Genomic DNA, 14,004 nt, shown 5'->3' with positions numbered 1-14,004 from the left:
GCACCGTGTTACGATTACCTGGCGAATTTTTCGTCGATAACGGTGATCCACTCAATCAGGAAAATATTTGAACCAATTTCGTAGATTGCAACAATTAAGACCCATCTCAACATGAGCAGACAATGAGCAGACAACAGAACCGTCATTCTTGGAGTTATTAAACAACCCAACTATAACGACGACATAGCAATAAAGTACGCACAGTAACTTTTGCTGAGCAAGACCATCAGCAAATTCATTAAAATAAAGCACGACGGGTTTCACCACAGTATTAGGTGCTTATTGAGGAGGAAGTGCTGTGACAAACACATTAACCAGCGCAACGCCATCTTGCGTGATGCAAACATCAAAATATAAACAGCAACTTACCTAATGGGACCACCGTCCATTATTATTTAGTGCGTCGTATTCTTATTTAATGTCAAAAATTGCAAAGATAATTAAAATTGAAAATAAAATTGAACTGCTCTAGAAAGCAATAGAAAGCTTTCTCGGTTACGGTGGTTTGGTTATCAGGTGAAACCGGAACTTTCGCAAAAAACTTCAGCAAAACTTTTTCATTACGAACAAAAACTTTTCGAGCCATTTCATGCGGAAGAAAGCTTTAGTTGTGTGAGCTTGAGAGCTTCTAAAATACAACACTGAATTGTTTACATTTTAGAATTTTAACGTTTATTTTATTTATTATATTTTGACATTTAATAAATTTTTAACTTTAATTTGCCAAATTATAAAAATATATTTTTTTATTTTTTTGCTCTTCATATAAATTTTCAATTAGTTTTTAGGTTAGTTTTTAAAGATGTTTTCTGGCTAGAGTTTGGTGTAGCTTTTTGTAAGAATAGGAATACTTGTTTTCTTTAGTTAGATAACGTTGTGCTAGTGGTGCTTGATTTTTTTTACTTGGCTTTGCTTGGCTTTGCTGGTGTATATCAGTTTTTTTGTATGCGTTATTGGTTATTACCAGACCCTATTAAGTAAAATAATAGACTTTAGTAGAAGTGTTTAAGTTTGAATAATTCTAAACAGTTTTTATACTTATTGGTGTTAAGTGGTCTGCTGTCTTTTTAAATTGTAGACTTGGATGGGTTATATGTGTTTAAAAAGTGTGGCGAACTCATCAAAGTTCACTTTACCATCTCCGTCAATATCTAGAGTTTCGACCATTAATTTGATTTCGCTATCCGTAACGTTAACACCAATAGCTTGAGTTATGAAACGCAACTCATCGACTGATATATATCCATGTCCATTTCTATCCATGCTGTTGAACAGCATTTTGACTTGTTCAAGTGTTGTATGAGATGCGAGTTTTTCAGAAACCATACCAAAAAAACTATTCATATTTACAACACCACTTTCATCAGGATCGAGTTCGTAAAGAATGCTGGCTATTTCAGACTCCGGAATAGTGTACCCAAGAGCCGCAATGACTGTGGGAATATCACTCGTTGCTATTACGCCAGACCCATTCTGGTCATTCTGCCGCATTCCTACCTTAAAAGCGTCTAACTGATCTTTGGTCAAACGTTCCGACATTTTGCTAACCAATGGTATATGATCAGTTCGCAAACGATTAATCAAAACAGGCTTTTACTAAGCAACTTAGCCCGATTAAGCGTGCAAAATCACTAATTCAGTATCAAAATATATGATTATGTTCAATACACAATGAACAAATTCTGAACTTCGTTCTGTAGTTTATAATTTTAAATGAATTTTTAAGAGTTGAATTTTGGGATATTGATTTTTTTAAATTTTTGTCGCCAACTTTGTTTATTTTTATTTATTAAATTATGACGCCCAATTGAAATTGTCTTATATTTTTTGAAATTCAATCCTTGTAGATTTTTTTTGTCATAACGTAATACTTCTCAAAAATTATTACCACATCATGCGATTAACATAACACATAATTCATAATATTGTACTAATAATTAATTTCATAATACGAGTCGAAAGTAATTATTTTTGTGATCAATTATTTCTTTAAGGTTTGTATGGTTTTATTTTGAGGATCTTAGTCCCAACTTAGTCTCAGCAACTGTTGTTGACAGTATCCTGTGGCACAGTTGAATTTTTAAGTAAATATTTTTATTGTAGTAGCTCTATAAATTCAATATATTTTATAAAACTGATACTCCATACTATATTGTGTACTTTATTTTAATTTTGAATTTTAAATAACCCAATAATTAACATAAACCACAAGTTAGAACTTCATGTTCTATCTTCATTTATAAATAACAGTTCCTCAAACTATATGGTAAGAATAAACTTTAAGTCACTTAAGATCCAACTAACTATTATATCCTTTTCAGTGATAAACAACTTGGTCTCTTCTTCTATAAAGACCAAGTAAAGAAATTAACCAAATAAATAGTTACATTTAGATAAAGGAAAATTTTAACAAAACAATTTCAATATACTAATTCTCCTCAAAATATATAACCTACTTCTAATACTTTTTAATCAAAGTTTAAAGAGTTCGGCACAGAAGCAAACATTCTGAGTTCTCTTAAATGAAATTGAGATTCCAAACAGTTGCAGCACCGTTTCCTAGTGGAGTTAGGTTATAGGTTAGGTAATAAAACCAAGGAATAATTGAATCGACTCCATTCCATTTTTTTTCAATATATGTGCTTTCCAAAGATATATAATAAACATTTTTATAATAATTTGTCTTTTTACATTTTCCAATACTTTAAAATTAAAAACCAACTGAATAGAATATTATTTAGAATGTATCTTTTAGTATTTTTAGTATCTTTTCCAGTTAGTACTTATTAAATTTGATAAACTAAAGTACAAAGCGATTATCCGCAATCATTTATTTAGAATTTATATCTTTGACTAATAATTTTATCCACAATGTTTACTCTTCATTAAACACATATCATCGCAAATCTGCAAACAAATGCCTTCATGGACAAACAGTACTGAAAACTGGATGTGGGATATGAGCAAAAATAGCTGAGTCGGCACAATTGTAACAGAGACTGAATATCCGAGGTGATTTGTTCAAGACAATGCGAAAGATTGACGATGCACATAAATTTATTACAAAATAGATGAGCTTAGAGCATTCATTAAGTACGAACAAAGCAGTAAGTGAACATATATATAGATATATTGTATATTAAATAGGTGAAAATGAGTAGTATCTTAATGCAATGAATCTATAATTTACTCATGTAATATTTATAACTAAAAGGCTCAAACATATTAGAGACCTTATTCTATATATTAGTTGTAACACTATATTTACAGAATTTTCTGTAGTTGAACCATTAAAATAGGTTAAAGCTCATGTAGTCCCTGCTTTTGATACCTTTAATATTCTCAACATGAAAAATAAGATATGTGATTAAAATATGTTTAGAATGAACAAGGGAACGTGTAAGTTTTTATAAATTGAAGGTGCCACTATAAGTATTATAATTTTCCCACTTTATATTTTAGTTTTATATTCCTTGAGCCAACAGAATTAAACCAATTTTGACGTAGCTACATATATGTGTTCTATCATCTTTTAATGTAAGTAAAAAAAAACATATTTCATTTTCAGCAATTATCGAGATATGAAGATCTCAGTAAATATTGACATTATGTACGTACAATGGGGCGTTAATAATATTTAGGAGAATTCTATTAGATTGAATGAATGAATTTAGTTGAAATAATTTTGAATTACAAAAAGTGTTATTTGGTGGCGTCCCCTCGCCCCTATCTTCCTGGCTATGTTCATACGAAATACATTCTATTAAAAAATAATGGGTTTTCTTAAGTTCTTCGTTTTTATAGCATTTTTTTATTATTGCATATTAAAATAAAAAGTAAAATGTACAAGTTATTATATTTCTTTCTGGAAAAGTAAAAGATAAATAATAATAATTATTTCTACATTAAATTTAAGTAAGGTTTTAGGTTAGCCAATTAACACTGACTCTAAGGTTCAATTTTAACAGGGTACGAGTTAAACCCTTGGTACATGCAGCATCAAAAAATTAGGTATAATTCAGGTATAAATAATTATAAGAAATAACTTCAAGACAGTTGATAATAGTTATTTTGCAATACTCGAAACAGCTGTATGATCAGCTAAAAATTCAATTAATTTAAATAAACATTTTTTGTTACAATTCATTACTGTTCGAAAACTCTCTATAAAAAATATTTCTGAAATACCAAGTGTATTATTTTAAATACAAAAAAAATTGCATTATCTTAAAAATTACATATTTTTTACCAAACAAACCGAAAAAACTTACGCATACACCTGGCAAACAGAATAGTATTAAAACTTAGCAATTAAAAACAAATAATATAATTAATTAATTCAGTTATTCTATAGTTGGTTTATGATTTCGATCTAATATAAACACAGCACGTGAATTTGTTAATAAAACTTTCACAGCAAATTAACAAAAACTCCAGAAAAATGTGCGAACATAAAAGTCAAATACTGCTTTGGGTCAATTGGTTAAGGAGTGCTGACTCTAAGCGTCAAATTTGGCAGGGCACGAGTTCGATTCCTGGTACTTGCAGTCACAAAAAAAATTATTCACGAAAATTATTTGCAAGACCACTGATGATAAGTATTTGGCAATACTGAAAACAACTGTATGGTCAGCCAAAAATTTAATTAGTTAAAATAATATAAAAATGAATTTTTGTTCTTGTAGTTCACTTCTGTTCGGAAAAAACCTCTTGAATCAATAACTGTTATGATCCCCGGTTAGCTCAACTAAAGGTGAAATTTTATGAACACATTTTGCATAGTAAAGAAGTGCAATACATTGTGTTAGGGTTTTGCTTAAGTTGTCCCACTGTGCGTGCATTCCGACCAAAATACAATTTTCGCAGTAATCTGACAGGGTGTGAAAGGTAAATGACAGCGGCAAACTGTCCATGAAACATAATGGAAAAATACACAATATTTGTTAAACAGAAAAATTATTTTGCAGCATAAATAAATTTCATACATTTTTCAAAACGTAGTTAACAACGTTTTACGAAACACGCAATAAGCGTTACGTAGATCACGTAACGTGAACTTCCTTGAGATGAAATTGAAACGCAATTTTAAAGATACAAAATTGTTTTGTCGGAAAAATTAATGTTAATTTAAAATAAATTCTATTCTAAACACAACAATTTCGCATTGTTTTTTTCATTGTGGTTGGTGTTGTTGCTGTTGTTGTTGTTGTTGTGCGCTCTTTTCCTGAAATTAAAACCACAATTAAGTCCCTTTAAGTGCTGAGTTAATTACTAAGGGAAAAATAAAAGCGAAGCTGTACACGTACACAAACAACAACAGGAGCGACGCGCATTGCATAGGGAATATAGCAGAACAAATTAAGGATGCCCTAGTTGAGCTTAACAGCAATAATAATAACACAATACTTACACACCCACACACATACAAACATACAACCACATGCCCTAACCACATTCAGACACAAATGTACTGATATGTTAGTGTTTGAGTGTTGAATAGTGTTGAGCAGTGCTGAAGGTCAGCGGAGCAAGCGACCAACTGGGAAGCTGTGATAAAAGGCAACAACAATTTCAACCAAACCAATAAGTCAACAACAACAACAAAACACCAATACTGACACCAATAACAGCAGCAGTAACAGTAATAAAAACTCCATTGTCGAAGTAGTACAACAAGTTTAGTAATCGTTATGCATGCAGCATATCGCACACCTTCCCACACATTCCCACTCATTCCCACATTCCCTTTCACAAACTTTCACGTTTATTTAGGTAAATAAACACTAACAACAAAAACTAACACAACAACAACAGCAGAAACAAAATGCAAAATTAATAGGAATAACCATTGAAACCAAAAACCAAAAACCAAAGCCAAAGCCAAAGCCAAAATCAAATCAAACCAAAAGCAGAGTCGCAAATAAAAAAACTGCTGCTGCTGCTACACATGGTGAAACCCGTTCTTCGCACCCGCAACTCCCACGCCAATGAATGAGTCCTTTCCTTTTTCTTGGGCAATTCGAGTTTGGGGTTGTATCGCATGCAGCGCGAAGCCGGCAATTAATTTGTGTGTGTGCGGTGGTGCGGCCGTGCGTTTGTGTAAATTGAGTCAATAGACGAAGTGCAAAGCACAAAATTAGTGTAATAAATTTGCCTAATTCCTGAAATTGAGCAATGCACAGGCTCAGCTGTCGCCGATAGTGTGTCACACAACACACAAATACGAAAATAATTTTATAAGCTCCATTTCTTTCATTCTTCCCATGCCAATTATGTACCAGTGGGCACGCCAGTGTGGGCCATGTGGGTATGTTCAATGCATGCGGAATATTAAGCCATTAAAATGTAACTGCAAGAATAGGGGAATATAGAAAGTTACTCATTTAACATTTTTACTAAATCGACTAATTATTTTTTATATTATTATCCCTATTATATATTATATTATATATATTTTTATGTTATTATATTATAAGTATGAGTATCGTTCAAATCCCTCACCGATCAATTTAAAGTTTTTATATTATATTATATTGTTTATAAAGAGGATTTTTCGAACAGTTGTAAATTACAAGAACAAAAATTTATTTTATATTATTTTAAATAATTGAATTTTTGGCTAACCATACAGCTGTTTCGAATACTGCCAAATACCCGTCATCAGTGATCTTGGAAATAGTTTTTGTATTTAACTATTCGTAAATAATTTTTTTAACATTGCAAGTACCAAGATTAAAACTCGTGCCCTGCCAAATTTCAAGCTCAGAGTCAGCGCTCCTTAACCAACTGATCCAACTGAGCCGTACTTAACAAATTCACTTGCTGTGTTTATATTAGAACGAAATCATAAACCAGCTATTGTTTATCTTATTATACCCATACATTTTCGTCTACACACTGACCCAATTGAACTCTTCAAAGAAGGCAGCTATAATGTGAACCTGCAGAATTAAACAAAAACTGGCTTTATTGAACACATCAAAACTCTGGTTCATGTTAACGTCAGATGACTGTGAAGCCTAAACTGCGATGGTGATGAAGTGGGGTATATTATCCCTCAGACATGGTGAATGATGAGTGCTTTGTGAAACAGTGAAAATTTTTGGCAACAATCTCCGAAATAATGGTTTTAAATATTTTTTAATCCGGCTATAGGTAGGTACGTACGTTTTTGTTAGTAATTCATTATCTTCGTAGATCGTAATCCTGATGATGGCTCTCAAGCAGAGTCGAAATATAGAGTATAACAAATATAGAGTATAATAAAATATTACACTTTAAATTATTTAACCTATAGCCGGATTAAAAATATATAAAAACCATTATAAAAAAACCGAAATATTTTTATGATGGACATTCCCATAGTCTTCAAGCCGTGGTCGAATAACAGCAATGGAAAGCAATCATTAAATACCACGTCAGCGCAAATCATCACAAATGGACACACTTGACATTTTAAGATCATTTGAAATCGTTGCATGGTTGTTCTTTTATGATGCAATGACTTGCAAAAAGAGGCCGCTCAAACTTCGCCGACCTATCAAAATCATATTGCAACGTAATATTAAAAAAAATATATTTAAACTGAGCAATTAAGGATTTCAAAATAATATATCAAAATAAAAAGTTAATATATTTAAAAAAAAAGCTTAAACATAAAATAATTCAAAATCTATACCCTAATCCCGATATCAAAATTACGACAGTATATCATCTATTCGAATAATACAAAATTCTGGCAGCGTTTTCTCTTAGTTCTTTTTGTAATTAGAACTATAGCGCTTGCACTTTTCCTTAATTATAAACTTTAGACTGAAATATGGATTTACTAACTAACATCGATGATTTGGAAGAACACCAATTTGAAGAGGAAGAGCTTGCCGGTTACATCGAACAGTTTAAATTAATAGATGAAAAAGAAACTGGCCAAATAAGAACTAGTTCACTGCAAGAACTGTTTCTTGCTGTCAAATTGAAAATTCCTATTCCTCATGTGAAGATAATGATAGAAAAAGTCGAAGTCCTTGGTCATGTATACATAAGCTGCGACACCTTCCTAAGGCTTTTATGGCTTAGAGTCAAAATGAATAACAGGGCGGCGGAGGTCAAAGAAGCTTTTCGTTATTTCGACGTGGAGGAAAGTGGTTATATGCCTGTTGCTCAGTTACGAGATATTATGATGACTTATGGCGAACCCCTAACTGAAGAAGAGCTAATAGATATGATGAGATTTGCTGATTTCTTTGGCGATGGCATGGTCGACTACAATAATTTCGTTAACATGATGGTTTATCATTAAATGAAATTAGTCACTTAAAATTGAACCTTTACCAAAAATTGATTCTAAATTATTATGAAGTAGAAAAAACTCTATTTTTATTTTACTTTTTATAAGCACATTCTAAATCAAATAAAAGTACATAATACAGTATAAGGATTAAGAAAAATTGTTTGGATTTTTTTTATAATTCATATTTAACGAATTGATTGATTATTCACTTCTCATTAAATTTAAAAGAATATTTTCTCCACTTAATTGCGAAAATTAAGTGGAGATCATGTCGTGCGAATGGAAGAAAGTGCAGAAAGGTATTTGATTCGGTAGCAGATGGAAAACGCGGTAGAGGACGTCTGCATCTTCGGTGGAAGGACCAGGTGACCAATGATTTGGGGACGCTCGGTACTACCAACTGGCTTCAGAAAGCAACTAATCGGGCTGACTGGCGGAGGCTACTCGACGCGGCCAAGGACGACACACGTCTGTAATGGCCCACTAAAAAAAAAAAAAAAAAAATTGCGAAAATTATCTTTATTAAGTAACTTTAGTCGAAAGCTCGTTGAAAAACTTTCGTAGTGAAGTTAACCACTAACACACACTATTTTGATATGATGGAAAAATATCCATATTTCATGGAAAATCAACTGAACTTGTAAACATTACTGTAATTTCAATAAATTAACACATCGAAATGGAAAACAAAAGCTACGAAAAACTGAGTTTCACGATAGCTCAGAAGCATAAATGCTCATTAAAACTTTTGTACTTGCCAGGATGAAACTATTACGGACTCGAATCTGTGCAGTTCACAACAGTCACACTCATGTGTGTGTATTCACATCCACGAGAGTTTTGGGTACGAAAGGTATCCATCTACGTATTAGAAAGAATAACAAAGTTTTTCCACATTGCGGTTCCAGAAGCAGTTTTGGTCTGAAAATGAAACCAACAAAAATGTTCCAAAGTATTTTCATTAATTTTGAACAAAAATTATGCAGAGGACGTAAACCACAACATCGGGAGCAAAAAAATAACAAGTTTTAACCTTTGTACTACTGACTATGAAATTTTCATTTGAATTCATATAAATCAAAACGCTTTCCATCTCACTGACTGTAGGACTGTATTCCTTCCTTCTAACGCGTGAATAACTTGGAGCTTGGTCGACATACATGTACACTACTCGATGGCAAGAGACTGAGTTTAGTTCTAGTTGTAACCATCTCTCGTATAGTTTTTAATAGGTACAATGACCTTAAAGAGAATATAAGTGATTAATCATAGTTATTATTTTTTTAAAAAGTAATTGTAAAGCTTATCACTTATCGGAAAGACTTATCACTTATTCTGTGTAACGACAGAAGAATTTATTTAAGCTACTATCACCAACAGAAAAAAAAATTCTACTACTTCTTAATAAAACCATAAGGGTTACTATATCGGCAATTCTATAGAGTATTTTTTTAGAGGTAATGGATAACAAATTTAAAAGAAACTGAGCAAACCATTTTGGTTTATTGGCTACTACGGAAATATAGGAGTGCAACCGAGAGCTCCAGTTTCCCTCAACAAGTTTAAATATTTAGAGCTGGATACTTATTTAGTATTTCTGAAAGTACATTGGTAGTTAATGGATCATCTTTCACTCCTTGTGAATAATGAAACGCAACAAATCGTGTTTGCAAAGTACAAAATTGATAAACACTGAACCTGAAAATGATGTCTGTGACTGCAAGTAGAACATTTATACACTCACTACCATTTATGGTCCAAACAGATAAGCGCAGTCTCAGCAACAGTCCATCAACCATACTTGTTTAGTATTTCTGAAAGTACATTGGTAGTTAATGGATCATCTTTCACTCCTTGTGAATAGAGCACTCGTGTTTGCAAAGTACAAAATTGATAAACACTGAACCTGAAAATGATGCTGTGACTGACACTTTAAAATGTTTATGTATCAGTGATTAGGGAATCTAATGATAAGAGTATTGAGATTTTATAAATTTAAGTACACTCTAGAACCAGCTGATTTAGTCTTCGCATAAAAAGTATTTAGCGGGTTTGAAATGCGATTAATGGATTTAATGTTTAGAGTCAATGGTTGAGCTCAAGCACTAGCTGATTAAGTCTCCACATTCGCGTCTTCAGACAGGATTTTCAAAACCATTATGATTTCGTTCATGGTTTAGTCTCATTATACTTAAAACTCGGACAATCCATTACTGAAGCGGTTCAGAACTACTTTGTAGCACAGCATTTGAGGTATTTAAATTTAAAGAGATTTTTAAGATAGTATAAAATTGTCAGATATAAGCTTCACATTTCATGTTCTCGTTTATCTGAATGATCATTTTATGTCTCTTAGTTCGAACCAATGTTTGAATACAGTCTGGTTCGGGGTTACGTTGGATATGTTAAAATCCTTTAGTCAAAATTGTCATTTTAATTTTCAGAAATGAATAATATTGCCAAAACTGAACACTTGACAATATTAAAAATTTTTTTTTTAGTCATTTTCCGGTTCAGCAAACTTGATGTAATGCCAAATTTGTAGCACAGCAGCCGGTGTTTCTACGACTACAACTTTGACAGACCGCAGATTGACTTGGGTTTCGGTTGTGAGTTGTGGCCGGATATGCAAATTAAATTAAATTTTTTAATCTTTCATTTAATGATAATTAAAAGAAATTACTTTTAAAATGGAATTATTAAATATTTATTTAACCGTTCATTTGCCGTGTTTAACATGTTGTGTTTGAGCATTAAAATAATGTACAAGGATATGTACAAGGATAAACCTTGCCAACTCAATCGTCCTTTGATATCATTCAATTAAGTGCCTCGAAATTTGTTCTGCGACGCATTTTGCGGATTAAAGTATTAAGTGCGAATTACTTAAATGCGTTATTAAAATTCAGAAACAAATAGGTATTTTATGTAAGATAAATGTCAGAGCGTGTAATAATGGACACCGTCAGTTCAACGCACACGCAGGATATAAATTTTTTACCAATGTCATTTGGATCAATTATGGAAATTTGACATATCCTTGTGAAACAATTTATTGGCTGACCTTGTGCAATTCCAACAAAATATTGCGTAAAATATTCGTCCATTTCATATTGTATCATCATGTCCTTTTCATTTTATAAATATTTTTTACGAATTTTCGAAATGATTGCACATAAAAACTGAATAAAATGAATGAATTATTGATGCACGAACCTGGTACCTGGTATTCCATGTTTATTTTTTTTGTATGCAGTATTGAACTGGAAGCTAGATAATCAAAAGTATTTAACATGTTAATTTTTTTTCTAGCTAACATAAAAATTTTAACTAAAAACACCGTTAATTGTCGCGGTTTATCTACATTTTAAACTAAACGTCTTCAACTGAAGCCAGTCCTCAACGAAACGTCTGCCAGCAGTGACCTTCATAGGACTGCTCACAGATTTAAGATTCAGAAATTTGAAATTTAATTTCTAATTAGAATTATTTCGAATCTTCTCATTGCTCTCCGCCAGCCTTGATTAATTAATCCCATTTCTGGCAATTATTTCATTTCATTTTAAAATTTCATCGAGTACTTGAGTTTAGATTTTAATTAAGTTGCGGCAATAAATCAAGACGATTTCAAACTCCCCAAAATCAATACACACACATACACACACATTTCAAACTTTTGGTTGGCAATTCCAAAATTGACTAGAAGAAGCTTATTCCGGTTTCCCGGAGTTGTTGTTTTTGTCGGGTATTTCATTTCCTTTCCGGTTCATTTGTTGATATCGATTTCCTGTGTTTACTTAGTCGTGCTTCATTAGTGATTACACGTTTTGACTGAATTACAACGTGCAGCATTACGATTTCTAATTTTCTACGAAAATGATAAAGTTTCGATGGTACAGCCTTTGCCCGCCTACTACACACTGGCTCATGGCCTCATTCGAATTCATGCCGCAAATACTTCACTTGCAATCACAAATTTGCTGCATTGATCCCGTCTTCTTCTGCTTCTGTGTTTAATTGCACGCGTCCGACCTATTATCGGGAGGATTTTTCTGATGTGGCTACTGTGGTCAGCACTTGTCTCCATTCAGCATTCAAATACTCGTAGTATATTTTTGGGAACACATATTGTCAGGATTATGGGCTGTACATTAAGTGGTTAAATGTTTAACAGACTTACCAGAATATTTTGATTTTAATTGCGATTTTGCGGTTGATGCTGTGCAGCTTCAATCGAACTGAAAAAAAATAAAAATAAAAATAAATATATATAAATTCTCAGTATAGAATGTATGTAAATGATAGTATTCTAATCAGGTTATCCAATTTAAATGACATAATACTTGATCAGTTAAAAATTCATCAGCCCTCATTCTTGTATTTAAAAAAAATACAGACTTATATCTCTATTCTCTATAGGTAAAATACTATTAACCTATCAAAATGTTTTGTTCTAAATATATATAAAAAAATCTATGAAATATTTAGAGAACTGTTTGTAGGTAAATGTATCTGAAGTGGTACATCACTCCTCGAAGTCTGTCTCTATTTCAATTTACTTTACTAGTTCAGGGTGAGCCCTTTCGAAAAATTTCGAAACCATTTTCTGTAATTATGAAATTTATTTCTACTTTAAACCTTTTGGGTTCAGATCATCCATATGTGCAGACTCCATTAGTAGGTGTTCGAAGGCTCACTTCGCTCACTTCGCTCACTTCGATGCGTTATATGTACCAATCATGTTACCATTATTTCAACGTTAGAAGTGAAATCGATTCATTTTAGATTGAAAGCTCTTTACAATTGTTAATGCAATTCTAGAGAAATGTTTAAGTATTCGCACTATTAAGTACAGAGCAAAGAAGTGGCAATAATGTGCCGTCATACGATATGAGAAACTTCAAGAACTAAATACTGAAGCACTAGAAATGAATTCGATCCTCTCTATACTGAAAGTTCTTTACATTTATTTATGAACTTCTTGAGAAGTGTGGAATACATGTATCTTCTATACTGACTACTGAACAAAGTGACAACAATGTGTGATTAGTAACATATAATATGAGAAGCTACTTGTATACCTCCGTCTGTTTAAAAGAGACTTGAGTCCTGCAAGGTTCTCCGTTTTCTCTCATGCTTTACTTGCTTTATAGCAAGGACATTCGATGGAATTCAATTTGATATCTGTGTATAGCACATGCATTCTGTATTGTGATGTGGATACATTTAAAATGTCTAAATCTCTACAGATGCATATTTATGGCCAAGATATTTTCATTTCTTTCAGAAATGGAAGATCAAACTCAAATGGTGATAAAACAATAGCCATTTTCATAATTCGTAAGCGTCTTTAGAATCCTATAATGCTCTCGATTTATAATGCTAGAATTAAATGGAGTGATATAATGAAATTCTTGGGCTTGACTTTTAACAAAAAGTTGAGTACTTTACATCAAAAAGTTAAGTCTCACCTATGAGGAAATTATCGGATCATGTTTACTGTACGATTTTGTTACCTTTAGTTAGGCAATTAAAACTAGTTATTAAGAAATGCAAAAACTTTAAGATCTTGCAATGGATTGCTCAACTTTAAGACCTGTAAATGAACCTTATTGAACTCTAGAGTTGATACAATGGAAAGTGAGAGTTATGGAAAGAATTCAGAGATTAAGCGAGAGTTAGTTGCAAGTTGAAAAAAAGAAGATTTCACAGAA

At 32.2% G+C, this 14,004-nt stretch overlaps 2 protein-coding genes across 3 annotated transcripts; one reads left to right on the top strand and one right to left on the bottom strand.

The window, feature by feature from the left end:
* Positions 1-733: 733 nt before the first annotated feature.
* LOC119689863 (calmodulin-alpha-like) lies at positions 734-1,693 on the bottom strand. Of its 2 annotated transcripts, none has more exons than XR_005253503.1 (2): positions 1,039-1,693; positions 734-970 (listed from the first exon to the last, which is right to left on the bottom strand). XR_005253503.1 is itself a non-coding variant. In XM_038104794.1 (2 exons), the coding sequence occupies exon 1, from the start codon at positions 1,537-1,539 to the stop codon at positions 1,090-1,092; it is 450 nt and encodes a 149-aa protein (XP_037960722.1). In that variant the 5' UTR covers positions 1,540-1,693; the 3' UTR covers positions 902-970; positions 1,043-1,089. The 2 variants fall into 2 exon arrangements, 1 of the variants encoding a protein (XP_037960722.1); XM_038104794.1 differs by having other exon boundaries at positions 902-970; positions 1,043-1,693.
* Positions 1,694-7,819: 6,126 nt separating this feature from the next.
* LOC119688188 (calmodulin-like) lies at positions 7,820-8,299 on the top strand. The gene has a single exon (XM_038102872.1). The coding sequence runs from the start codon at positions 7,820-7,822 to the stop codon at positions 8,297-8,299; it is 480 nt and encodes a 159-aa protein (XP_037958800.1).
* The last annotated feature ends 5,705 nt before the right edge of the window (positions 8,300-14,004 follow it).

The sequence above is a fragment of the Teleopsis dalmanni genome, chromosome X (assembly GCF_002237135.1).
Source record: "Teleopsis dalmanni isolate 2A chromosome X, ASM223713v2, whole genome shotgun sequence".
NCBI classification, from domain to species: domain Eukaryota; kingdom Metazoa; phylum Arthropoda; class Insecta; order Diptera; family Diopsidae; genus Teleopsis; species Teleopsis dalmanni.
This window is presented reverse-complemented; position numbering and strand designations above follow the sequence as displayed.